General features: G+C 49.3%; 8 protein-coding genes across 8 annotated transcripts; 4 read left to right on the plus strand and 4 right to left on the minus strand.

Annotated features, from left to right (window-relative positions):
* Nucleotides 1-3,182: 3,182 nt before the first annotated feature.
* Nucleotides 3,183-7,626, minus strand: ANOM_003625 (putative carboxylesterase; the record flags this gene model as incomplete). The annotated part of the gene is made up of 9 exons (XM_015548882.1): nucleotides 3,183-3,944; nucleotides 3,997-4,311; nucleotides 4,383-4,705; nucleotides 4,778-5,016; nucleotides 5,091-5,204; nucleotides 5,864-6,470; nucleotides 6,521-7,116; nucleotides 7,174-7,295; nucleotides 7,378-7,626. The coding sequence occupies 9 exons, from the start codon at nucleotides 7,624-7,626 to the stop codon at nucleotides 3,183-3,185; spliced, it is 3,327 nt and encodes a 1,108-aa protein (XP_015408560.1).
* A 486-nt stretch (nucleotides 7,627-8,112) lies between these two features.
* Nucleotides 8,113-8,779, minus strand: ANOM_003626 (uncharacterized protein; the record flags this gene model as incomplete). Its single annotated transcript, XM_015548883.1, has 3 exons — nucleotides 8,113-8,175; nucleotides 8,483-8,553; nucleotides 8,620-8,779. 3 exons carry the CDS (start codon nucleotides 8,777-8,779, stop codon nucleotides 8,113-8,115), a joined length of 294 nt encoding a protein of 97 aa, XP_015408558.1.
* A 1,332-nt stretch (nucleotides 8,780-10,111) lies between these two features.
* On the minus strand, nucleotides 10,112-11,673 carry ANOM_003627 (uncharacterized protein; the record flags this gene model as incomplete). The annotated part of the gene is made up of 8 exons (XM_015548884.1): nucleotides 10,112-10,152; nucleotides 10,202-10,250; nucleotides 10,301-10,518; nucleotides 10,574-10,640; nucleotides 10,692-10,976; nucleotides 11,029-11,114; nucleotides 11,164-11,227; nucleotides 11,278-11,673. Coding segments are annotated over 8 exons (1,206 nt in total), but the record flags the coding sequence as incomplete, so codon positions are not given.
* A 775-nt stretch (nucleotides 11,674-12,448) lies between these two features.
* Nucleotides 12,449-13,979, plus strand: ANOM_003628 (uncharacterized protein; the record flags this gene model as incomplete). The annotated part of the gene is made up of 8 exons (XM_015548885.1): nucleotides 12,449-12,814; nucleotides 12,879-12,942; nucleotides 12,992-13,077; nucleotides 13,128-13,367; nucleotides 13,416-13,482; nucleotides 13,535-13,737; nucleotides 13,786-13,834; nucleotides 13,888-13,979. The coding sequence occupies 8 exons, from the start codon at nucleotides 12,449-12,451 to the stop codon at nucleotides 13,977-13,979; spliced, it is 1,167 nt and encodes a 388-aa protein (XP_015408564.1).
* Nucleotides 13,980-15,082: 1,103 nt separating this feature from the next.
* On the plus strand, nucleotides 15,083-16,742 carry ANOM_003629 (uncharacterized protein; the record flags this gene model as incomplete). Its single annotated transcript, XM_015548886.1, has 8 exons — nucleotides 15,083-15,481; nucleotides 15,546-15,609; nucleotides 15,676-15,761; nucleotides 15,817-16,101; nucleotides 16,163-16,229; nucleotides 16,285-16,502; nucleotides 16,584-16,632; nucleotides 16,690-16,742. 8 exons carry the CDS (start codon nucleotides 15,083-15,085, stop codon nucleotides 16,740-16,742), a joined length of 1,221 nt encoding a protein of 406 aa, XP_015408565.1.
* A 936-nt stretch (nucleotides 16,743-17,678) lies between these two features.
* ANOM_003630 (ceramidase) lies at nucleotides 17,679-18,922 on the plus strand (the record flags this gene model as incomplete). The annotated part of the gene is made up of 7 exons (XM_015548887.1): nucleotides 17,679-17,734; nucleotides 17,790-17,802; nucleotides 17,880-17,940; nucleotides 17,999-18,142; nucleotides 18,216-18,500; nucleotides 18,553-18,670; nucleotides 18,748-18,922. The coding sequence occupies 7 exons, from the start codon at nucleotides 17,679-17,681 to the stop codon at nucleotides 18,920-18,922; spliced, it is 852 nt and encodes a 283-aa protein (XP_015408541.1).
* A 291-nt stretch (nucleotides 18,923-19,213) lies between these two features.
* Nucleotides 19,214-20,323, minus strand: ANOM_003631 (alpha/beta hydrolase; the record flags this gene model as incomplete). The annotated part of the gene is made up of 2 exons (XM_015548888.1): nucleotides 19,214-19,940; nucleotides 19,992-20,323. The coding sequence occupies 2 exons, from the start codon at nucleotides 20,321-20,323 to the stop codon at nucleotides 19,214-19,216; spliced, it is 1,059 nt and encodes a 352-aa protein (XP_015408540.1).
* A 1,972-nt stretch (nucleotides 20,324-22,295) lies between these two features.
* On the plus strand, nucleotides 22,296-26,395 carry ANOM_003632 (ABC transporter ATP-binding protein; the record flags this gene model as incomplete). Its single annotated transcript, XM_015548889.1, has 3 exons — nucleotides 22,296-22,349; nucleotides 22,415-23,336; nucleotides 23,400-26,395. The coding sequence occupies 3 exons, from the start codon at nucleotides 22,296-22,298 to the stop codon at nucleotides 26,393-26,395; spliced, it is 3,972 nt and encodes a 1,323-aa protein (XP_015408543.1).
* Between the last annotated feature and the right edge of the window lie 219 nt (nucleotides 26,396-26,614).

Consider the following 26,614-nt stretch of genomic DNA (forward strand, 5'->3'; position numbering starts at 1 on the left):
AACTCTGGATCCCTCCGTCATAGTGGCCGTTGAGCGCCGTTCGGCACTCAGGAGAAGGAAAAGATCAGACGGCTAGTGCTCAGAGCGTCGGGCGGAATACGGAGAACCGTATGGAGTATGGAGTCGGCTGGTCCATGCTAATTTCGCCATGCAATTATTGAACTCTAGTACAATCTCGCATGGCCTACAATGGGAAACGAAAGCGAGCTCCATATTCATATATGTAACCTCGGTCGTTAGGGCTCGCCCGGCTAAATTACGTGTGCAAATTTCCCAAAAAGTACAAACCAACACACGATGACTCAGCTGATCCGTGGCCACCCGTGACTTTTTTTCCACCTGACCGTTGGGACCCTCAGTATCGCAGAATTCCATCCCATGGTACCGAAAAGAATCAACGGGCCCTGTTCAACCTTATCCTCGGCCGATCGGCGATTTCACTCTATCGGGAATATAGTTATACACGTCCATTGGATTTCTCCGAGAGAGCAGTCTCGCCAACGTGGTAAAAGACATATCAAAAACCTAATCATGGCCCGAGATCAAAGCGTGCCGCCACCAAGTCGCCGCTCGAACAAACGAAACCTTCTCTCCCCTTTCCAGAAAAAGTCAATATCTGCGTTCTTTGCGATGACATCAAAGGGCCCACGCGAACCCTGGTTAGGGAATGCTTTGGGTGATCACATTCTGCAATTCTCAAGCAATCGGCGAATGTCTCGCGTGGCCAAGGTGGCACAGTACAATTTAGCGTGCCTGCACTAACATGGATTTCTGGTTTAATGGGATCTACTCATGCACCATGAGAAACTAACTTGTTTTTTTTCCCTTGTCGTGTCTCAGCGGGGACACACAGGCTAATAAAAAATGACAGATAGCAAACGTTAAACGATACATTGGTCAATTCGCGCAGGGCAAACCCGCTCAAGACATGTCCATTATGCGAAATTTATTTGACACAGTGCGAGAACTTTACTTGCGCCTCTCTGAGCGGCTAACATACAAGTCTATAATCGGGGCACCCGGAACTATCGCTCTGAAACACAGACCAAAACTTAATCGTCGTGACCACTACGATCGATAGAAGCTGATTGCGCGAATAATCTATGAAACAATGACAGCTCAACCCGTATTCACCACAGAGCACAGCATCCGCGATCAGCCCGTCAGAATCTGGCCAGTCTGATCCTTCAGCTTCCCGCAGTATCGCCGCGCTGCTCGAACAGTTCCGGGCTCGTACGATGCACTGGGCGACCGGGGGCCCTTGTCGTCGTACAATATGTGTATGGTCCCTGCATAAGCACGCATAAGAACTGTCACCATTGTGCTGAATAATACAGGGATTGCCATACTACAGACCTTAAGGGAAATAAACTAAGCGTCTAGGTTGTTTCAAAGACAAAGAGATGAGACCTCAAGTAGGGCAATATAACCTCTGAGTTTATTTTAACTTTCATAAGCCGCCTTAGGAATTGATGTACTTTCTTTGACAGCCCTGTGGGACTACCTGCATACGTCTCTGACTTCATTCTACGAGCTGTCCATTGTCCCCAAAGGAACTGATTTCCAGGCATATGAGAAGGGTAGATAAGACCTATCGGGCAAACCGCGAAAGGTGGAGGCCTTCCCCATACTCATTGTCATCCACAGGTGCCAAGCGTACCAACGTCTCCCGTCCCGGAGGGCAAATCCCGAGTGCCCACAGACACCGGGGGCTCAGAGCAGCGAGAGCACTGTGGAAAATTCGAATGTCTTAGTTAGTAATAGGAGAAAGACAGCTGCCAGACCCTTTCTCCCTAATCAAGTAAGCTAGACAAAAGAGAACAGTCCTGCCGAGGAGAAGGGCACTAGCGGGTGGATACCATCTTAGAATATCAGTTCTATAGCTAGACTATAATAGGGTAATTATGGACTAAAGACCAGTACAGCATTCTATCGAATCACATGCAGGAGAAGCCTCTTTGTTGCCTAGGTAGGTCAATTAGGGCATGTTTGGAAGGGGCATACCTGAATCCCGAACATACCCACAAAGCCGGACAATTGATGCTAAGCGATCTTGTGTGTAGAGACTTCTAAGCGACCACACGCTACACATGCCACGCCCGTATTCAAGAACCCTCCACTTCAACGAGAATGGTTCCTGACCCATATAGCCAAATTGGGAATATGCTCAAATTGTCCAAATTTTGAGACTATCAAAGTTATATTGGCTGTGCAAGTACGAGCAGTTAATCCACCTAATTAGGTCCAAGAGAAAAAAAACAGGAAAGAAGCGTTGGGAAACTGCCTATGTCCATTTTGTGCCGAGATAGGTAATCCGGTCATGGCCTTTTTTTTTTTTTTTGTTTTTTTCTGAGAGAAGCGTTAAATGCCGCGGTTCCCCGACAAGGTCTCCTAGACAGGTCAATAGTTTTTTTTCCTCAGCTTTCAGCAGGGATATTAGAAGATGGACCCTCAGCTGAGAACTTAGTACACATACAGTAAACATACTACCCTAACATTGCACTACACTACATCACTACGGAGATCCAAATACGAGAACTAGCGAAATCTCGCAGGATACCACCACGAGAGCCAAATCTGCCTCCAGTCCAGCTTCACCTCAATACAGCTGAGGCTTCTAGATCCCAGCTATACCGCTGCCATTAAGGCGCAAATCTGAGACATAACCTCTTATTACTATGCCATTCCGATCTCGCATATAATAAGTAACAAACTGTTATAGGGCTATATCGCCACAGGACAACGGTTACATCTTCCGGATCTACAGTCCCCATAACATTATTCCCAAATTCCCCACTATAGTCGCCAGCTGCAAGAGATCGGCATCCAGCTTCCCTTTTCTCCACGGAAACACATGTACATAGAACCGTGAAACTCACCGCCCAAATGTGCACGATAGTGATAAATAGAAATAAATATGGCCCGGACGACATGTGAATGCGCCGACTATATATACAGCTGCGAATCATTACTATCTTCGTGGTGTGGCACCGTTGACGATCTGCGCTTAATAGTACGACGGCCTAGAGGTGCTAAGCTTTGCCCCTTTAAACGGAGGTACTCCGTACGTAACCTCCGTCCCCGTTGGATTATTAATTCCAACGGTCTAGAGGGACAATCTATACCGGGCTTGTTTTAGTCTCCCCTCTTCCTGCTAGGCGGAAGTTACTGCGCTTCCGGCGTTACAGCGGAATCCGATCTGCAGCGGCCCGCCAAAATAAACATCTCACTCCTCGTCCTCCTTCCCAAGTGTAGGCGTTCGCGAGACGGAAATGATTGACCACATCGTCGCCCTGGCGGATATAATAGGTCAGGTTTGGTGTGACGACAAGTGGGGAGACGCTGCCGCCGGTGGTGTTGAAGTCCATATGCCAAGGTGCTGATGGGTGGAACTGCGGCCAGTCAAGTTGGCCCGATGAGTCTTCGGGGACAATGGCATGGCTCTGGTTCCCGGTGGCATCTTGAATGGGAATGATAGGCGAGTTATTCATAATAAAACTACCCCAGACCTTCTGGAATGCGTGGTTGAACCGCTTGCTGGGCCAGGACGCTTTGCCGGGAAAATAGGCGTTCAAGTCCGCGCCGTGGAGGGCTGGTGTGACGGAGTACTGGTACTTCCAGGCCTGGCGGAGAGATCCTCCAAATGCCTCGGCGAACCACTGTGCGGGACAGTCAAATGTGGACTCGGCAAAAATATTGAACACGGTCTGCTGGAGTCCTGTTGCCACCTCGGACTGGTTCTTTGCAGTTGGACCTGAAGTGCCGAGGGTATCGAATCGGGGACTGTCGTCGGTTGACTGAGAATCGGCGGTGTCATATACCAACTTCAGCCAGGCGAGATCGGTTTCGGTGAAGTTTGGGAAGGTCTCCGAGAGGTAACTGTTGAATGCGGTGCGGGTCACCACATTAGGATTACTCAAGGGGACGCCGTCATTAGCATTGTTCTACAACCGGTCAGCGTATCGTAGGCTGAAAGCAAGAGACGGCTGAGCTTACTCCGACAAGGATTCGCTGCCCACTAACTTTGCCTGAGAGTAACTGTGCTGACGGCCGCTCGCGAATCATATCATTGTCGACGACAGGCAGGAATGCAAACGTGCCGAAGAGGCCTGACTCGGAAACCACACCACTGGCGTTTTGAAGCTTCTCGCTTGGCGCTTCAACTAGACAGTCAAAGCTACTGTTGTACCGGGCTTTTGCGATCGCAGATGGGCCACAGCCTGTCTTTTCGACAAACGCTTCGTAGTGACCGGTGGGTACTGGGTCATCATACGGGTACACGGGTACCAAGTACGGACTAGCCGCGATGATCTGAGCATGGCCTGCGTCAGTGAGCTGTTGGGCGTGTGGTAGAGCGAATGAACATGGAATTCGATAGTTACGTTTTGGAATAGATTCGACTCTTTTCCTCCATACGCCAGAGAGTGCAGCATGACTGCCCCAGCACCAGCTGACTCGCCACCGATAGTGACGCGCTTAGGGTTGCCGCCAAATTTAGTGATATGTTGTTGAACCCATTGCAGTGCAAACCGCTGGTCCAAAAGACCAGCATTGGGCGTACCTCTTTCGTGAACCTCTGCGGATGACAAGAAGCCAAACGCTCCAAGACGGTACTGGATCTCCACCGTGATGAAGCCATTGCCGTTGGTGTTCATTAGCGGACTAGGGTCATAGACAGCTCCGAAGAGGCCGTATCCACCTCCATCTATCGGATAATCAGCAAAATATCCTAATGATCGCATCTACACTTCTTGCCAAGGGCGTAATGGCATCTTACGGATCCAGACGAAGACTGGCAAATCTGATGCCCCTGGGGGTGCATAGACGTTCAGATATAAACAATCCTCGTCGCCTGGACCAGAGTTAAACCCATAGACTGCCGGTGTCCGAGCGGCACCAGATTGTGGGCAGACGGGCGGCTGATCAACCGCTGGGAGAATGTGGCTGATGTTCCGAGGAGGAGCTACCGGGGGTTGCCATCGCAACTCGTTGATCGGAGGGGCTGCATAGCGAATTCTGCTCACAGGGGAGTCAACAAATGATTAGTAGATGTGGAAATGGGACATAGTAGCACGATGATAGCTGCGCACCCTTTCCAGATATTAAGCCCGGTAGTTGTGTTATAGTATCCTTGATAGGTCGAGTATCCCAAGTTAACGACAGGTTCAGATGGGTTGCCCTCCACGGTGGCGAGCAGAGCCAGGCTGGCTGTTAGCAAGTGTCTCATCATCAACGATTAGTCAGATAACGATGATTGACTGACAGGCGAAAACGGTGAACACTCGTATAAGTCGGTGGGAAGCAGAGAGAATTTATAGTAGAATGCAGTGTGACTCTAGTGCTTATATACGAGCAGACGGCACGCATTAGGGCATATGAAGGACTACTCTGATTGGAGAGCGGTGCCCTAAGCATCTTGATCGTAAGCCTTCCACGGCAGTGATAAGCCCTTTTATTAGTAATGCTACTGGCATGCATCTTGGTAGTGGGTGTGAATTTATCTGAGAAAGCATTACGTAGTCTAGATATAGAGTAAGCACGAAGAATGAAAGATCAGATGTATGATGATAGCACAATCAGTGGGCATATCAGCACGACAGAAATACCCTACTTTTATTTCAACTGCAATTAAATATGGCAAATATGGGAAGCCTAGCTCCGAATAAGGGAGTAGCATGAAAGAGCTGTAAGTCGCTAATAAACTAGTATAAGGTAGCTAGAGTTATACTAGTTCTCCAGACTACCACGAGAGCTTTGGGTATCAGAGGAGGACAGCAATATTATCCCAGCTGAACAGCAACCTTCTTTAATGCACATGAAGAATCATCCACACTTTCACAACGCCTGACCAACCGCCCCATACCAGCAAAGCCCCAGTATAGCACCAAGAACGATCGCAACAGCAGATGGTACGTTGAACCACGCACTTTCTGCGTACGTAACAACAGCAATCACAACCCACCATGGCTCCTTCGCTAGGCTCTGACCATTATTAGCCTCAGGAGTAAGATACCCAATCTCCCAGAGCCTATAAACAGCAGTGAATACCAATCCGACTGCAGTCGCGTTCACGCCTCTAAGAAAATCGACAACCCATTTTCGCTTCCGGAGGGTTTTCCAAAAGCTTTGCACAGCAACTGCCAATGCAATCCCAGGGAAGAAGATTCCAAGTCCCCCCAGAAATGCACCAAAGATTGTTGGGAACTGCGACTTTTGCAATGCTAAAGCCCCGAGATAAACAGCGAAGTTAAAGTTAGGACCTGGGAAGGCCTGAATGATTGCTAGTCCGAGAAGAAAGTCACGACTAGAGACCCAGCCAGGACCAACCACATAGGAGCGAAGAAGGGGAATAACAACTGGCCCGCCGCCGAAGATGACTGTACCAGCCAGATACATGTTGGTGAAAAGGTCAAGAGCCAATGGTGGCTGGTGGGAGACGCTCCTACCAACAAGAAGACCAATGAAGGATGCTAGAGTCGAGTTAATCGCATGTCTTAGGAGCCAATGAACGGAAACTCACCAAGGAAACAAACAATGATGAGGATTCCCACTCGAACACGGATACTATGAGCGGGTGCAGGATACTGTTCTACATCCTGATCAGGAGTATCTGTTGAGCTCAACGGCGCCGATTCCCCTTTAGGGCCAACGTTTCGCGATCGGACCGAATTCATTTGCGATGCAGCCGTGTCACTATTTTGGCTAGGAGCGGCAGTTTGTCCGCCCTCTTCCATCGGAATACTCTGCATAGTTGCTAACTCTGTTTCAGTGGTAGGTTGGACTGCGTGTCTTCCCCTCCATGCAAGCTTAATCTTCCGGATTCGTTGGCTCATCCATCCATCCCAGATAATGGTTGCCAGGCCGCCAACAACCATTAAGAGTGGGAAATACCAAAGGGCATTGTAACATAGTCCAGCACATGCACCGAAGATCACCAAGATGCGAGTGAGCTTATCGCGAATCGCCTTGTCGGCTAACTGCACAGCAGCGAGTGCAACGATGCCAACAGTTGAGGAGTTCAATCCGGAAAGAAGCGCATACACCGGTAACGGAAGGGTGTCGCCAATCTTCTGGACACCAAGGGAGAGAGCATACATGCCAATCGCTCCCGGTAGGCTACAAGGTTGTCAATACCATGGTAGAACTTACGAGAAAGAGACATTGACGTCTTACCTCCAAGTGAAGAAAACTAATAGCGCTGGAAAAAACCCAGCATGTAACAAAGTAAGGCAGAAGATCATCTTGGTACTTGCTGGGCCAGGAAGACCCTGGCATATTGCAAAGAGCTCCTGGTACTACCGCGAGCATCAGTCAGATAGTATTCTTCGTGAACGAACCCACAAGATAGTGTTACAACGCAACAGGACATGAACCCACAGTCTGCTCGTCTACCCAGTTGTCTTTCCCTCCTTTTCCTTGCACAAATCTCTCATGCAAAATACGAAAATGCACGGGAGGTCCACCAAAACTGGTGAAGCCTAAGTCCCAGGTTCGTAGAAACACCTCAAGCATGCGACTTGAGAGCCCATCGTTGTTTTCCTTTCTTCTCGCTACGAGTCTCTGCCACTTCCGGTTCAGCGATCGAAGAGAAGTGATATGCCGCGAAAACGAAGCTGGAAGAAGCATTTTTTGGAGGATAGCACAGTCTTCTGGGGGTATTATCTCTTCTGATTCCAGATTAAAAGGCGGGAAAACGTTCCACGACGTTAGATATAAAGGTTGGACCCTTCGCTTTAAAGTTCAACACGCCACAACTAGCCAATTATATTGCAGAGTAATGCCACGAATACGCCAAGATTGGGTGCCAAGATCGGCGACGAATCGGGGTCCCATTTAAGAATGGTTTATACGAAGTCAGGGGCTTTGCGGTTATAGAGAAAGCAAAGGGAGCACATATATAGGGTTTCCTTCTCGGATAACGAACGGGAATGAGGTGGAGAGCACGCGTCGAGTTGAACGAGAAGTCCATGCTACTCACAAAATTGACAGAGAAACGTCTCGTAACAGCAGCTATGTCCATAACACCATCATAAAAAGGATATACTGACGCCAAACAATAGCAAATTGACCTCCCATGATCAGTTATATTTGACCTTGCGTTTCCGTCACATCTTAAAGTTTTCCTGCGCGCTTTAACCGCTCCATCAGTTGGGGGTTGCGACGTATTTTTGCGAGCTGCAAGAACAGTTAGCGGCATTAGAATTCACGCTTGAGGCATCAAGAGAAAGGGACTATCTGACCATTCTCTCCCTTGCCTGTTCCCTTCTTCTGTTATCTTCCACGCGGACCACATCCTCTGTGCCTCTTATCAGCAGCCATTCTGTCCAGGCAGGTGGTCAAGTTGGAGCAGATACTCACCATTGAGACAGATTCGGCCGTCTTTATTCTAAAGAATCTTCGATAGATCAAGACTTCTGTCTTGATCATAGGCATTTCGGGTGGTGAGGTTACCGTGCAGAATCGGTCAACCGTCGTTCGTTACCTCAAGTCGGGGATTGCACATTGACGAGCTAATGTTGCTCTGGGGATCGGATGAACTGTAAACGAAATTGCCTAGTAGACTTAGTTCCATGGCCATTCCTCAAGATTCCTCAAGGATAACACTATAGCTAGGCGTACCATCATCGTTCCCCAGAAAATCATCCAGGCGGGTCTGGATCCAGATCCACTCCCCATTGTCTTTCTTGGCCTTGCAGTGGAGGTCAGTGACCCATTGCCTGTTGTGCTCGAGCTTGTGGTTCTTAAGGGACCACGAGTGGCAAGAGGTGGTGATATTCATTGTTCGAATTGGTTTTTGTATAGCAGATAGATTGAGAACTGTGGAAAGAAATTATAAAGCTATATGCTTCCTGCGAACTTGCAGACCCTTAAGTAGTCTCCCTTTAGAACCGCTCCTTGGATAATGAGTTTATTTAGATGTATGTAGACTGCAGATCTTGCCGTCCTTGGCAGACACGAAGTGAGATACGTACGCTGCATGCAGTGTTCAGCTGGAAAATACCTCCTACAATGAATCGAGTTTGTTGAGATAGGAGCCCTCCTTCACCGCCATCAAGAGCTGAACACTCCCCGCTTTGAATCAGAACTTAATTATCAAAAGGCCAGATTGCTCTACTCCGTACGGAGTATACTTTATTGCCATGGGAACCTTCCTCTGAGGATCGCAAGCCTCACCAACTCTATTTACAGCTAGCGTCGATCCGATGACTTGGGTTCTGCATAATTTTAAAAAAGCTTTGTCCATAGCATGATTGGGTTTCTGTAGTCCCTGTACGAGTCCCTTAGTGGACACCTTTCTCTGGCCGGGGAACCGATCGAATGTAATCGGCAGACACCTCGTGTGAGTTCTGTAAAGACACAGTCCCGAGGCAAGCTGATCATGCTGAGCTGGAACACCATGCGTCGGACAATCCAAGGCGCCTGTACTGATTGAAGGAGGCTAGCATCGACCGGAATATTGTACCGAAGGTGCGAGGAGCTCTAGGGTCTAGTGTCTCAGGGGGCTTTCAAGGGCTAGCAATGATCGGTATTAAAGTGCCTCCAATGTAGGAATCGAGACGGCGAATGATTCTTTTTCTTTCCACAAACTCGCTTGGATCGCCGATCAACTGCGGGATCCATTCCAGTTGAAATCTCGGTTCCAGCTGCCCCACAGTCCTCCGGTATATTAAGCGTCTGCAGAATGATCTTCGGTTCATGGCATCTTTTGTATGGAGAGCGCGTGTTTTTACGTCAATATAGAACTATATAAATATCTACTAATATTGTCAAAAGCAAGAGATTTCTATATAGACAACAATTGTCTTGTAATCACCCCCGCCTCGGTCTCTATATCTTTGAGGGACAGCACCTGACGTGTGTTTGACCTAGAAATTAATTGACCGAGCATTGATCTACAACAATAATATTTAATACTTCTAAGAATAAAAAGTTGAGACCAATATTGTGCACTTATTTGGCTTCAGTTAAGCGAAATCGATTTCTAGGGAGAGTGGAGCTCATCAAACCCTCAGCTTCGCTGATAAGTACGGAAAGCTCAGGGAACCCCAGTGAAACTCAATAGGGTGGAACGAGCTGAAGGCACAGTAACAGTTATAAATGGGTTCTACCTTCCGTGTGAATACTTGTCAAGGTATGCAGCGGTAGAGTGATCTACAGACAATCAGCGAAGTCTCCATACAACAGCAGAGGACTGACTTACAGGATTTGATGCCCTTGTCCACGTTCAGACTCATATACACCGGCCGGGCCTAAAAGTATCAGTAGTCATGCGACACAGAATATCCTTTGGTGTACGTACCGTAGCCTCAGCACCCTTTTCTAACCAGTCATGAATTGACCGTGCATCCTGGATTGTGGAATTCCAGTACTGAGGGAGTACATCGAGACAGGCTTGGAAAGACAGCAGTCCACTCTGTTGCATGCCCTGGAGTTCTTGCCGCGCATTTCGGATATTCTCTAGTTCTTTTTCGAGATCCTCTTTCTCACTGGCCTTCTGGTTTATCTGGTTTTGCACCCCTACAGGTAGTTAGCTCGCTAGGCCATGTCTATTCTGAAGCGTAGAAGAACCCACGTTCGGCAGCAATGAGCAGGCCTAAAGAGGCGCCGAGAGCGGCAACGGCGGTGATGAGGCCTCCAATCTGCATAGTAGTCAGTCGCTAGCCTCTAATGGGAGTAGGCACATCACGTACAAGAATCAACGGCTTGACAGGCTCAAAGACGGTCCCAAGCGCCGTTGCAATTGGTATCGCCGCTCCTGCGACTGCAGCCATTGACTTTTGGGCGGCTTCAATTGTATTCAACTTTTGATTCAATTCGAGGATATCTTTCTCTAGTTCCTTGATCTGCTCTGTGAGTTCTCCTTCTTTGTCCTTTGCCCACGAAGAGTATGTGTCTACGAAGGACGAAAATTTGGTCCCGATGTCCGAAAACCGTTGTTGGATGTCTTGGGCAGTCGCCTCAAAACTGTTGGTATTCTTGCAATGGCTGTTAGTGGATATTCCAAGGCTCGCCTGTAAGTTAACACACCGAGATAAAGCTTTTAACTTTGCTCTTGCGGTCCTCGACTGCGATACTGCTGTCCGCACAATACTCGACGATAATCGCGTCGAAGCCTACGACGCGATCAGATGTGATCAAAAGGCGGCAGGAGAGACCACTCACTTTTTCCATTCTGTGAAATATCAGCCGCTAGGGACCGACTGTCCTGAAGGACCTGGTTGTAATTCTGTGCAAGTAAGCATTGACATCAGAAGCAATATTGCTCGATCACTCTACCTGGCGAATACCGGCAACGGTATCGGCAAACCCCTTGTTATACTTTTGGTCAATTACAGCCAGCTTCTTCTGAATATCAATGAGACGGCTGTCAATATCGATCGCTGCTTGAGACGCTGCCGTTCCTGCCTGTGCCATCCGGTCCTGACCCTCATTAGATGAGAGGTGCTGTCCCGCACCGACAGTGAAGTCAGCCTTTTGCTGCTCCGTCTGCAGCGGGTAGTGGTCTTCGTAACCACTGGTAAGAACATTTATCTCCACGTCGGAAAGGGTGCGAGCAGCCTCAAGGGCCTTTTCGACAGTGGGATTACTGCCGAGGAGACCCTCTAGCTTTCCGGCGACCTCATCATACGATGGGGGGGAGCTATCGGCTGTATATGCGGGAAGAAAAGACATGGCTTCGAAAGTACAACAAGCTTGGCCACTGAGATCAATATAGGAACTTGGTAGAGAGTAGGGTTTGGGATTGTCTCTCCCAATACTCCTGGGCCTGACCCTATATATAGTCACCGATATCGCCTAGATTTGTATCACCCTCAATAGCTCATTGTATATCCATCAATGATCGCATGATGTGGCGTCAGAATCGCCGAGGTCACCATATAGCACGTTTGCTAATTTCTGTGCAATCTTGTGCAGTCAATCTCTCAGACCAAGCAAGCGGGGTAAGACGAGCGGGATCCTGCTGCATCTTGCCACAGTAAATTGACGTAGAGGTGTGTAGCTGAACATTGTCAAAGAGACAATGCATATTAGCTGCATATAATCCCTGTAGGTGCATACGCGCTGAAATGCAGGGGTCTCGTCAAGGTTGAATATCCGGTTTCGCCACGGCGTTGATCGGCGGTCATGCACGAAGCTCTTAAAGGTTGCATTTATCTAAATCTAGCTCTCCTTTCTTATTAGACCCCACTGCACCAGCTGAGATGCGTCAGGATAGGCGTCATGCTACATATTAAGAAATCGTGGACGTAGTGGGGAAAGCCACGTATGTAACCCTCATTTGCACGTCGGACTACCTCGGAAACGAAGGAAGGCAAGATAGTGCTCAACGCTTAAAATCATCTCACTAAAGTCGAAGGAGTTCCTTGTGTTTCTAGCTTCCTCCCCTTTCAATTCTCGTTGCTATTGTTGACCATCCTGCCATCCTGTGTAAACCACGCCATACGACATGTCTTCTTCAATACCGTCGACGACTAGCGTCCTTCAAAAATTAAATCAGCAAATTTCTACTCCAGCGACAGTTTCGGCCTGCCTTCAGGCCGTGTCTTTACTGTCTGAGGCTGAGCGCAAGGTCCTTGTGGAGTCCCCTGCCAAGTACCACATCACACCTACAGACAAGGAGGCATTCACAACTGCTGCCGTGCGGGCACTATCCTCAGATGATCTGGACCAAGAGCTTGGAGAGGCTGCCAGCGGGGCCTCTGATGCAGTCAATGGCATTCTTGAACTAATGGTGGGCCTTATAATCAATTTAGCATGGGGCGATTCGATGAACGGCACGCACCTCACTGAACAGTATGAGCCGATTCTGAGGGTAAGTTACTCTTACTATCGCGAAGCGGATCATGCTCTAACTACTATATTCCTTCGTCCTATAGCTGTACTGCAAGACCATGAGGGATGGGATTCCGCTTGCCAACACGATTGCTCAGTATGCGGAAGGTATGAGCTATGAATACATGAGTCTCACACCCAGGCTAAGACATCGCAGACTTCGACAATAAAGTCATTGGACTCTGTGCAGACAGTTCTCTAACTATGAATGAGCGTATATCGACAATCCAAGGATACATCAAGGTAACATGCTTTGTTTGCATTGGATACAGATTCTTCATTGACATCTGTAGGATGCGGAAGGGTACCAAACCACGGCAACTGAGATGCAGAGCACCCTAGAGTCTGTGTTTGAAAAAACCATGGATTTCATAAACCAGCTCGGGAGCCAGTCACTGAAGAGCGACACGAAGGAGAGGGCAAAGGGCTTCCCAGCACCGAGGTTAACAAAGAAATTCTCAGACGTGCCGCTCGATGTACAAATCCCAGCACTCAGGGTGGCGCTGAAATCACCTTTCGGGCCATACGTCATGGTATGTTGAATCTTCCCTGGACAGGCTAACACACTCTGACGTGATCAGATTGCTGGTCTGCTTGGAGTTGCTAACCCTGAGGCGACCATCGCGGCCTATTCTATTGCTGCGTCTAGTAAGCGTCCATATTATTTCCGCATCACAGCTGGATATCTAACAAGACTTAGTGACCAATCAGGAATATGTACCTATCACAACAGTCATATCTGACCTAGCCACGCAGGGTCAATCAGGAAGTGCAGAGGACACCAACACGGAGTATTTCAACGAATTTCGCGAGCATATCGGAGTTCTCGCGGGTTACTGGGGCAGTACACTTATTGATGCACGAGAAATCGAGTCATGGTTGAAAATGGGCGCCTCTCTCGTAGTAAGTTGTGCAACGTTTCATTTGGACTCTTGAAACTGATAAAATCAGGATATACCCACCTACATGGAAAAAGCGCTGAATGGAGGGGTCAAGCTCTGTAAGCTAGCATCAACGCATTATTCAGCTTGCATTCACTAATCTCTTGCTCAGATGTGAAAGTAGGCAAGTACTTGCGACTATACGCCGAACAGACCAGCCAGATGCCTTGGGATGACTGGGTTAATGCCGATGAGAATTCGTAGCTGAACATAGTGGGCTCTTGTGCTGCGTTCATCCCTATGCCTGACCTGACGTTGCCATTTTTAGTATTCTACACCTTTTTCGTATTATAGTATAGGGCAGGTATTCAATGCATCCTTGTCTGTCCTTTTGGAATGATATACGCGATATACAAGCTACGCCACTTGAACGTGTCCGTACCTTGTCATTGCTACCACGTAGCCCTAAACTACCGATATCCCCCCGTTCTATGTCTGTCTTGGACGTAGTCAGACCTACAGGATGGGGAATCTACGGGTTTACGTGTTTTTTTTATGTAATTCCATGTAAATCGTCTCAAAGGGAGGATTTGTCGATTCCGTCGTTGGCAGGGGCCGGTGCCCGTGAGCAAATAGTGGCGAGCCTCCCATCCATGTTGCAACTTTTAATAGTGAGGGGTTGTTATAGTTGCAGCGTGAAGGCGGGGCATGTGGCAATTTCTTCATGATTCGGCTCAAAGGTCGAGAATTCTTGTCAGGCCATAATCCATCTGTTCCCCTTTATACCACACTGCGTATAGCAATTCCAATAGGTAGACACTGCCTAGACGGAGAAATTGCAGCCTTCCCCTCCTGCACGCTAGACAATCAACCCTCAGCGACACCCACATACACCACGTCACCTTTATTACTGTATCGAGCAGCTCTTCATGCAGAGTTGAATACAAGCTGAACTATGGATTACTTAGCCAAGCTTTCCAAGATATTATTACCTTCTGTTCTTGTAGTTGGACGATATGGTGGCAATGTGGATTTCGAACTGCAGACGGGGAACATAATCCCTGGAGACCGAACAAATCCGACCCTATTTCTTCGCGGTGCAAGCGACATGGGGACCTGGTAGATTCAGCTGCCCCAGTGTCCGGACTTCTCCGCGACCCTTGAAAGCTCCACTGTAGGCCAAATATATCTCAGGCTGAGGGGGGTATATGACGTTTTAAACGGGAGACTTGCCAGTCCCTCCTTTGGAGAAGGGTTATATATGGCGAGGGACGCACATATTGACACAATAATCTCTTCTCTTCCAAGATATAGCACATCTATCTCATTTGAATCTTCACCTTACGCTCATCCATCGCGACTTCACAATGGCAGCTGTTCCTCCTCCGTATGTGGCTGGGGACTCGCCGCCCTCGTATGACGAGGTCGCCAGCAAGGTCAATCAGTTGGTCGGCAGTAGCCCTACCCCTCAAAAGTATCTAGACGTTGCAGCGTCGCTTTCCGATGCGGAGCGAAAAGTCTTGAAAGACGGGGCCGAGGCCCACAATCCAATCCAGACTGAGGAGGATAAGGAAAAGTTGTCGCTGGGTGCGGCGAAGACAATGTCCACGGATGAGACAGTGGCCAAGTTGAAAGAGGATGCAGCTGCTGCCGGCGCCGCAGTCGTGGCGATTGATGGCTCGTTTACTGCGTTACAAGTGCAGATTGCGAGCATTGATCAGCTGGAAAAGACGAACTTCTTGACCCAGTTAAATGAACAAAAAAAGGTATAACCTATCCATTCTTTCTATGTACATATGCCGTGGCTAGTATGCTAATATCCCTCTGCAGAAATACCGCGACGTCCTTCAGAAGAGCCGCCTTTTAGCAGCAGATATCAGTCAATATGGTTCTAGTAAGTCAACAGATGTGCTCGGCCGGTTGTCCCTAGGCTTCCTCAAGCTAACGCCTGCACCTTTAGGCTTCGATGAGCTGATTGTTCCGCTGTGTGCCGACCAATCCTTAACTGTGGATCAGCGGCTGGAACAAATCGACAAATTTATAGCCGTGAGTGAGCCATGTATATGCAATTTGTCGGCAATGCTAATTCGTTCGTTACTAGAGGGCAAACGACTTCCAGGAGCAGGGGAACGAGATCAATAAAAGTTTCGACACCCTAATTGACGGTTTCGTTGAGTTTACAGCCCAGTTCTCTAGCTGGGGCAAGGATAAGGAGCAGGAATTGAACAATGATATTAAGGAAATAGACAAGCAGCTAGCGGAGCTGACACAAAAGTTGGCCGATTTGAGGACATCTCTAATCGCACTCGGTGTCGGTCTGGGAGTCGGGCTATCTGCAGCTGGTATTGGTCTTGCCCTGTCGGGACCTGTTGCCCCATTTATCCTGGTATGTATATGAAGAGCTTCCCCTTGCACTCGCTTCTTTGAGCAGTTACTGACCCAGGGAGATCGGCGGCCTGATTTTTGCCGGAGCAACTGCGGCTGCGGTGGCCGGCATCGCCATTGCTATGGGCGGTACGTCAGCTTTCTTGTTAGCCTAGTTGATTAAATGTGAAGCTTATCTCTACAGTCGTATCGAATCAAATCGAAGAGAAAAAACGGGAGAGACAGGATAAGTCGGACGAGATCGACAAGATTCGCCTAGCCCGACGTAATTTGGAGGATATGGGCAACTCGCAGCTGACCGTGTTCCGGGATAATGTGAAGGTCCTCCAGAGCTACTGGACTTCAATGCAGGCGGATGCGGAGGCGATCAAAGGCTGGCTGAAGAGCGGGGCCGATATGGCGGTACGAAACCCTTGAAAAATACGAACGACCCGTAGGGAGTTCCAGTGGCTAACCTTTCATATTCTCGATGTGTTCATGCAGAATGTGCCCAAGTATATGAAGATTGCGCTCGATGAAGCGGTGACCGTCTGTAGGTTGCCATTTGCCCTCACACTCATCGCTCCCCTTCAGCTAACCTTGGTTACAGATGCATCCATGGCTCAGTATATGGATGAATATGCGAAGGGCACCAACCTATAGGACCTCGGCATGTGGTCTAGTTAGTCTGCGGTGGTCAGGTCGATATCTTCTATGCTTCCTTGTGACTTTTTACAGGACTAATGATGACATGAATGGAAAATTATCGCGGGGTCGTTGAAAGCGGGAGCGCAGCTAGATTGTATCTATGAGCGATGAATACTCTCCAGGCTTGACTATCCATATCTCTTCGTAGTCATACTTCAGGTATTGCCTAGCAACTGCCCGCCGGTATACTCTTCCTTCATGACCTCAGCCTGATACAGGCCGATTTGGAGATTAAAGTGTCTTTCGTTCTGAAACCTGTCTGTTTGCTGAAAACTAGAACCTCACCAAAAAAGCATTCCTTCAAAGGTTCTGATTTGTACGCTATATACGCAGTATTATACTATCAACCTTGTATAACTACTAGAGGGCCCTGACATATATCACAACAACCGGGGCATGCATGTAACACACTGGGGGGCTATGAGGATACCCCCTTTCACCAGGAGTCTCTGACCCTCCGTACTGACCTCATCTAGCTTCATTGGTCACCCTTTTATCAACGTGCAACATGAGAAACTATACAGAATTGCAGTGCTGGACATAATTCTATACCAAAAGCGTGTTTCGTTCGGGAAGCAGAGCAAAGTATGGCTTTCAACATGGGCGTGAACAAGCGCGAGATAGTACATTACTAATCGGCCTGTAAGATGTCAGGATCAGCAGAATAGAACAGGCCGCAATGAAAATGCTTGATGTAGGCAATTGGAAACTACTGAACTAGCGGTGACTCAAGCTTTATTGAACTATTCCCGATCGCCATTAGTGCTTATCTCAATATCGAGGATGCCTAGTCTTCCAAGAACCTCTTTGTGCTTACGACTTTGTTCTTTTCAGCAATTTATGTCTTTACTCTGTAAATACGTGTTCTCCTACACTTAAAATCCTGAAGATATGTTCGCAGAAACCTCGCCTGACGCATTCTGGGGGATGCAAACTGCCAAATCCAAGTCAGTATGCCATGCTGCTTATTGTATGGGCAGCCACCAGCTAACATCTCGAAAGCTTTTGCGAGCAGGTCGGTAGCTACCGGAATGCCATGAGAACCTTGTATATGGTACTTGGTGCTAATACACGTCGAGTTGGGGGGAATAGGATTATGCAGTGACAAGATACATCGCCGAGTTCGTCAACAGTTTGACCAACCTTGTTTACAGTAAGTGCTGACACTAATCTGCATCCTTTGCCAGTCAAGAGTCTTACCAGCAGTGCAGTATTCTACGCCATTTATGGACTCCGCAAACTGCGACAGAAATCGAACCACGATGTCTTTCGTGCTATCCCGTACTGGGGTTTGATGGCCGTTGGAATATGCTCTGCCGCATTTCATATTAGTCTCAAATACCACACCCAGATGTGTAAGTTGCATTCATATTCAACATCGACTGTGATTCGAGTTAGCTTACCATCGCCATATGTTATGGTCATCAGTGGACGATCTCTCCATGCTCTTTACAACGACCCCAGTTCTACACCAGGTCTTGACCGTCAACGCCACCCGCAGAAATTCGCTTATGATAGCTATCCTACTATGGTCATCTCTTCTGAGCTTAGTTGTTTATCATGTCAGAACGGATGAGCTTCTTCTGCACTCATTGTCCTTTGCTGCCATGGTGATCGTCATTGGGATCCGAACTATGCAGCTTATCAACGCCCAGACACTTCCAGGCTCAGCGGCTCGGAAACAGATATGGGGGATGGTAAGATTCGGAGCAGGTGAGTTCTATCATCACCTTCCATTTGTGTATATATTGACGCACAGGATAAGTTATTTTCAACTTGGGATTCTACCTCTGGTTGATTGATACCTGGATATGTGCTTTTTTGAGAAGTACGCGGGCGAGGATTGGCCTTCCCTTGGCCTTTCTATTAGAGCTTCACGGTTGGTACGTCTGTACATGTTTTGATCTCACTTGTTTCCGTTTTTTCTTTCGTGCCCAAAGCTTATGCTAGAATGCAACAGGTGGCATATCTTTACTGGAATTGGCGCCTACATCTTCATTGCGGTGGTAGATCACCTCGTGTCTGGTGTGAGTCATGATGCTATCGAAGAGTCTTTTGCCTGGCCTGCTTCGTGGGCTTCGAGGTCAGTTTTCGCGGGAAGAGATCCTGAGGTGGCTCATAAGAAGCAAAGTTGAAGGTGCGACCATTCGTGTTCTAGACCTAGAGGTTGAGATTTTGCCAGTACTACCTCTGCATATTATCTCTACACTGTACGAATATCCTTTGCAGCGCCGAGGTAGTAGACTGCGCTTCAGGGGAGAAGCTACTTTTAACATGCACTATCTTGGTCCGGAAGAAGACTTACATATCGCTCATAAGATAATTCTCTATGTACGTTGTATTGATCCTTTATCAACAAAGCATATGTCCTATTAGCTCTAGTTCCTGAACACCATTAGACCCTTTAATGTCAAACCCAGACCCCTTTAGTTTGGCAACGGCCAATCTTCAAAGAATGTAGTTAACCCCCGACTCATCGAACACGCCATGATACTGCCATGCTCCTCACCCTCATACTCATTCACAACGACAGTATGTAACCGCTTGGTACCCTTCAGCATCTTGACAAGATCAAGTGCATTATCGCCCATTCTTAAATCCGAAGCAATCTGCTTCCGCGCTTCATAGTGATCGAGAGGCTCGTTGTTCCACTGAGGTGGGCTTTGTTCATGAGACCCAAAGAACACCATCAGCGACGGGGCCTGCTCATCTGCCGTCGTCTCCTTCTCTAAAAACGCCTTGGCTTCATGCAATATACACCGGCTATTCCACCAAATCGAGGGACTGCTCGCGATGTAGCAGTCAAAGGACTGCGGACGTGTGAATAGTGCGTGCAAGGCAAATAACCCTCCATATGAATGACCAAAGAGAGCCTCTCTTGAAAAGGACAATTTTGGGAATCGCTCCTTGATCGCGGGACGAACGGCGTTATCGATGAAGTCAAGACATAGATCCGCTCCTCCGTATCCGGGTATCTGCGCTTGTGTGGGTGGCGTTAGGTCTAAACTGCGGCGACGCGCATCGTATAGCTTTCCGTTTAATGGGTACCCGATCGCGACGACGATGCCGCCGCCGGCGAAGTGTGACGAAGCTGCGCGACGCCAGGCAGCTTCTGTCGCGCTGAGGAATAGTGCGTTTCCATCGACGATGTATCTGGCTTTTGTTAGTGAAAATATCGGTTTAAATTTCTCGCTGGTTACTAACATGATCGGAAGTTGCTCGTTCCCAGTAGGGGGGTCATGGCCTTGCCAATGCAGTGGCCAAGAGACTTGGATCAAGTGTGATTCACCCTGTCCATTGTCCAGGTAGAATTGCTCCGAGTTGGGAAGCGTGATTCCAGCTGGCTTGTCGCCCATATTCGCGGTTGAGATCTGTCGAGAGTGTCGCGTGAAGCTGGAAACAAGCGGCGCGCGTGGTAGAATAGTGGCACGGAGAAAGTTGTGCTGGCTGGCTGGGACGAAAGTATTTTTGAGAAATCGCCTCAGAAGGGGGGGCTTAAGGGAGACCGAGGCCGCAGCCAGCGTTCGGGTCCACATACTGCAGACGAGGGGCCAACTACGGACTGCTATACTGGGTGTCTGCTCCTTATCTGATGAGCCCAATGTCCGACGCACTAACTCTTAGTGCCGGCGGGGGACAAACGGACACCCAATCGCCTCCAAGACCGGCTATTTAATCAGATCAGATTAGATCATGGTGGTCCGGAGGAACTCTCACGGCGTCTCGTATCCAGTGGGTTCGTATGGGTCTGAGTGAGCTCGACATGGTAATTGGTTGGAATTCCTGGTCTCCGGAATCATATCCTTGGTTTCTGGTAGAAAATATGGGCTTTCATTCGTACAATTGTTGCAACTTTGATCAATTGACCATTCAAGCCGTTGGCCTCCTGCATGTTAGAAAATCTTCCAAGGACTTCAACTGCCAAATTCCTTCCGGATCGACCCGAGTCCAATCAAGGAGAAACACGGCATGGAGGGCGAAGAAAATTCCATGGCTGGATTCTCTTGGGATTCAACTAGTGGGATTAGTGACTTGGCAGTGGGGCCCATAACATTGGGTTTGTCATGGGGAGAATCTTTACGTGAGCTCTCATACAAAGGGATCAACCCTATGGCTAGGGGGAAATGTAGCTATAAAGACCCCCATGACTTAGCTTCCTAAGGTCCAACTACGTTGACTAATCCCATACGCAATATATTCATGAAGGTCTCGGCCCAGAGCGAAGATCTCTTCGTGATACTTGCGAATGCTAGGAGACTCTCAGCTTGAATTTGGATCTCAGTCTGTATTCGAAATACGTAAATTGCACATAAGGCTGGACTTAAATCTGTGTGCGGGCGTAGACTACCTTTCAGTGCCAAGTCCTACCTCTAAAGCGACCATTTTCCCAGTACGATTTTCGTCATTCACAGCAATCACATTCCAGCCCCCCTTTGATATTTGACCTTGTACTGGGGTAGGCTATGATGGTTGTGGTGCATGCTATGCTCAACAGCAGGTATATAGAAATCTTTGGAGTTGTATGGACTCATATTTCCGAAGTAGACCCGGACAAGCCTTGGCAACAGCCATTCAGCGATTATGTAGGGATCTGGTATATGCAGTGAACATGACTTGACTAGACAGAAAACCAGCACGGCGTGTTAATATAATGAATGGTACACCGGCGTGGAGGAAATGCGCTCTTCACAGATCACACGCTGAAATTTATATATATTCAAGGTACGGAGATAGGAGCAGACACCCAGCTGAAAGTGTAAGCTACCAACAGCCGTGAAATAGCTGAGACCACCAAATTTGTCACATTAATCGTAGACTTGACTTCCTTCATGCAAGTATTGGACCAGTACCCTGGATGGAAGAATGGGTGAGAAGTTTTCCGCTCTCGGCAAATGTTGGGCGGATGGTTGCCACGGCCATTTTTAGCTGCTTCGAGCGGCAAGATCCTTTTCTAATTACCGAATTTGAATGCGTAAATTTCGCCTGGTCCAGCCAAGCGCGTTATCAGTGTTGAAGTGGATCACAATGGATCCTGGAGGGTTTAAGGGTCTGGGCATAATGTTAGAACGGACACGATACATACAGGACGTGACCATACCATCCAATACCATACGCAATGCCTGACCAAACGGAGCCCTAATCAGATGCAGCGACTCCAATCCCTGGCCCCTTGGCATCAATATTGCGTGCTCTTGGCGGCTGCTCGCTTGAAGAATCCGTTCGGATCTGATAACAGTCGAGTGTCGGACTAGTTTCTGTCCGAGGTCGGCACATTGCTTCACAAAGGGAATAGAACGGTCGAGTGGAGGCGCGATGTGTCATGCCCAGAGAACCAGACATTGCTTGCGTCTGATGGACTTTTGCAGGCGGGAGCAGAGTGCCGCCGGAGCTTAGGCTCAAACGCATGAGTAGGAATCCCGGCGAGGATTGTACTTTCATCTTTGCATGTTTGTCTGGCTGCTTGGTTCGTTGCTCGAGATAGAGTAACGACAAACCTCCCAAGGCATCATGGGTACTGCATCTGAAGCGTCTAAGGACGCAGAGGCGCCTGCTAAGCAAAGTGTAAGTTATTCTCTAATCTATTCTGCACGAAGTGTTTTAACTTATCGCGATGTCCTTGTCCACAGCTTATGCGGCGTGCCACCTCGTTCGGTCGTTTGCTGGTCTATGGCAACCCCTCATCGTCTGACCTAGCCCTCCTCTTCGTCGGTTTTATTACTTCAATCGCCTCCGGAATTCCCTTTCCTATTATGTCAATTGTTTTTGGACAGCTCGTGGACGGACTAAACTCATCAACGTGCAACGTCACCCCCTCCAACGCCGACTCCTACCAAGCGGGAATCAACGATAAAATTCTGCTGATTGTATACATCGGTATTGCCTATTTCGCTCTTATCTATATTTACGTCCTTTGCTGGAATCTCTCTGGCGAGCGTCTAGCCCAGCGTCTGCGAGAAAAATATTTCAGCGCTATCCTGCGACAAGATGCCGCATTTTTCGACAACCTCCCCGCCGGAGAGGTGTCTTCACGCATCACCGGGGAAATCGCCGTCATACAGCAAGGCTCTTCCGAGAAGGTCGGCATTGTGATCAACAGTGTCGCATTCTTCATCACCGCATACATAGTTGCCTTCATCAAGGACCCGAAACTGGCCGGCATGCTGGTCTCCCTCACCCCGGCGTACCTGATCATGTCTATCGGCGGAGGATATTTCGTGCAAAAGTTCTTCGGCCGCGCTCTGGAGGGTATGGCAAAGGCCTCATCGGTCGCGCTGGAAGCCTTCTCGAATACAATGGTCGTGCAAGCCTTTTCGGCAAATGCACGCCTGGAGGAGAAATTCGTTGAAGTCTTACATCCTGCTTTGTCTGCCGGCGTGTGGAAGTCCATTGCTGCAGCCACTCAGGCGGGTCTTCTATACTTCATAGCTTTTTCGGCCAACGGTCTTGCCTTCTGGCAAGGATCGCGTCAAATCGCAGACGCTGTGGAGTCTGGTGGCGATGGAATCACGGTGGGAAACACGTTTACGGTTATTCTCATTCTTGTGGATGGTAAGTGTATCAATCGCAGTGCGCTTTATGAGTTTGAGCCATGCTAACTAATATCGCCCCTAGCGTCCTTGATTCTCAGTCAGGCCGCTCCCTTTTTGCAGAGCTTCGATGCCGCCGCCGTCGCTTTCGGTAAGCTGGAAGCTGATATTGACCACCCGACTACCATTGACGGCACCTCTGAGGATACCGGCCGTGTGCTGCCAGAGGTTACGGGAAATGTGGAGTTGAAGAACGTTTCATTCACGTTCCCATCCCGACCGGACAAGCCTGTGCTCCAGGACCTCTCATTGACCTGCCCGGCTGGTCAGCAGACAGCTATTGTGGGACTTTCAGGCAGTGGCAAGTCTACCGTCGCCGGCTTGATCACCCGGTTCTACAATGTGGACGAGGGCGCGGTACTGCTAGATGGCCACGATGTCAAGGACCTCAACGTGAGATCTGTCCGTAGCCATATCAGTCTTGTACAACAGGAGCCATGTCTTCTGGACCGGTCCATCCTTGAAAACATCGCCCTGGGGCTCATCAACTCCCCAAGACATGATCACCTGCATTCCATTCTAATGAGCAGCGTTCTCGCCGACGTCGCGGCAGCTGTGCGAGATGGCCAGGATCTGGTGACGGCTTCTCTGGCGCAGGGGGATGGCGCACGAGAAATCGTGGAATTGGTCCTGCACGCTGCTCTCTTGGCTGATGCGAACGGGTTCATTGAGCGCTTGGATGAGGGTTTTGGAACACTAGTTGGGTCAAAGGGAAATCTCATTAGCGGTGGACAGAAGCAACGTATCTCCCTGGCGCGTGCTCTGGTGAAAGACCCGCGTATCCTCATCCTGGACGAAGCCACCGCCTCGCTCGACTCGGCGACGGAGGCGCGTATCCAAGAGGCGCTAGATAACGTGGCGATCGGCCGGACTGTGATCACCATTGCCCATCGTCTGTCAACTATCAAGAATGCTGACAACATTATCGTCATGCGCCAAGGAAAGCTGGTGGAACAAGGAACTCACCAGCAACTGCTCGAGGCTAACGGTGCTTATGCTGAGCTAGTTCGTCTCCAAAACCTCAACGTCCACGGTGGGCAAGATGATGAGGAGACGGAAGTGAGCTCTGCCCGTTCTAACTCATTGGTGCCAGTTATCACCGAGAAGACCGGAGCTCTTGAGACGTCGTCTGAAACCGATGCAATTGACGAAGAAAAGACCAAGCCTGCGGAGACTGCGGAGCCAGAGAGTGCGGTCGAGGAAAAGCGAAGCTTTGGATCAACCATCGGCTCAATGGGCTCCCTCTTCCGACCGTACATATTCGTGCTGCTCCTGGCGGTCGTTGGGGCTGTGATCATCGGAGGTACCTATTGTGGATCTTCGGTGATCTTCGGAAACGTCGTGGGCAAGCTCAGTGGCTGTGAGGAGCCTGAATCCATCCGTCATGCCGGAGAGCTGTTTGGACTCCTGTTCTTTGTGCTGGCCATTATCGAATTCCTTGCTAATTTCGTCAGCTGGTCCCTGTTTGGCTGGGTGGCTGAGCAAGTGATCTACAAGGTGCGTGTACTATCGCTGCGGTCCATCCTCGAGCAGGACTTGGCCTGGCACGAGTCCGCAAATCGGAACCCGTCACTATTGCTGTCGTTCATTACAAAGGATAGCAGTGCATTGGGTGGCTTAACCGGCTCTGTGGTCTGCACTATCCTATCGGTTCTGGTGAGTCTCGTCGCGACTATTACCATGACACACATCATTGCCTGGAAGATTGCACTGGTATGTCTCTCCGTGATCCCACTGTTGCTGGGCGCCGGCTATATGCGAGTCACCACGCTGGCCAGTTTCGAGGAGCGACACTTGGAGGCCTTTGCCAATTCCGTGGGCATCACCGTGGAGGCCGTCAACTCAATCAAAACCATCATGTCACTTTCACTGGAGCACGAGGTGCTCGGCACATACCGTCGATCCCTCTCCGCCCCAATGCGACAAATCGCTCGACAGAGCGCCTGGGCAAACCTATGGCTGGCCGTCGGGTACGGCCTGAGCAACTTCCTCTATGCACTGGCATACTGGTGGGGCTCAAAGCGAATCATCGCGGGTGAATACACCCAGACGCAGTTCTTCATCGTGCAGCTAGCACTGCTCGTCAGCTCCCAACTGTGGGGACAGATGTTTGCCCTCGCACCCGACGTGTCGCGCGCATTCCAGGCCACACGGCGACTACTAAACCTGCTCGATCTGGGGTCGACGAAGAAGTTGTCCGCGCCGCTCCAGCGCGCCGGGGATGTCGAAGCCACGGCGCCTCCCCGCGAGAAGACATCCTCCGCTGAGTCCCGCGACGGCATCAGTGTTGTCTTCAAGCAAGTTCGCTTCTCATACCCGGCGCGCCCAGACACCCAGGTGCTGCATGGTCTGGATTTGAGCATCCAGCCGGGACAATTCGCTGCACTCGTCGGGCCCAGCGGGGCTGGCAAGTCCACGATAATCTCACTCGTTGAGCGACTATACGGACCCAACTCCGGAACAATTGAGGTTGACGGCCACAATATCGCCTACAGCGACGGTTCGTTCCGCGATGATATTGCCTACGTTCCTCAACAGAGTGTGCTGTTCGAGGGGACGATCCGGTTCAATCTGACTCTGGGCGCCAGGCCAGGCCAAACAGTCACTCAGGAGGAATTAGAGGACGCGTGTAAACTGGCCAACATCCATGACACGATCATGCAGCTGCCTGATGGGTATGATGCCTACTGTGGGCCAAATGGTGACCGGCTTTCTGGAGGCCAGAAGCAGCGATTGGCGATTGCGCGCGCGCTCATCCGCAAGCCTAAGCTGCTGTTGCTGGACGAGTCCACGAGTGCGCTCGATGCGGAGTCGGAGAGACTGCTGCAGGATGGGCTGGAGAAGGCCACGAAACATATGACGGTTATTGCGATCGCGCATCGACTGTATACTATCCGGAAGGCGGATGTGATCTTCTTGATTGAGGATGGTCGCTGCGTTGAGAGAGGAACTCATGCACAGCTGATCGAGCGCAGCGAGAGTTATCGCGTGAATGCACTCAACCAGGCGGTAGATGGATGAGGGCCTCGATTTCAGTAGGGAGTTATATTCGAATGAGGTCGTTTGTCTTTTCTGGGATGACATGGCCATGCAATTACTAAAATCTAGAACTATATAGATCTCTTTGTTTGCATCATTCTTATTCAGTCTTAATTATTATAATCATTACAAAATTCTATTATCGTTCTACGTGTTGCAAACTCTTCCAATAATGGCATTCAGTGTCTTGTTGCTTTGGAT

This window comes from Aspergillus nomiae (genome assembly GCF_001204775.2).
Source record: "Aspergillus nomiae NRRL 13137 chromosome Unknown contig00075, whole genome shotgun sequence".
NCBI classification, from domain to species: domain Eukaryota; kingdom Fungi; phylum Ascomycota; class Eurotiomycetes; order Eurotiales; family Aspergillaceae; genus Aspergillus; species Aspergillus nomiae.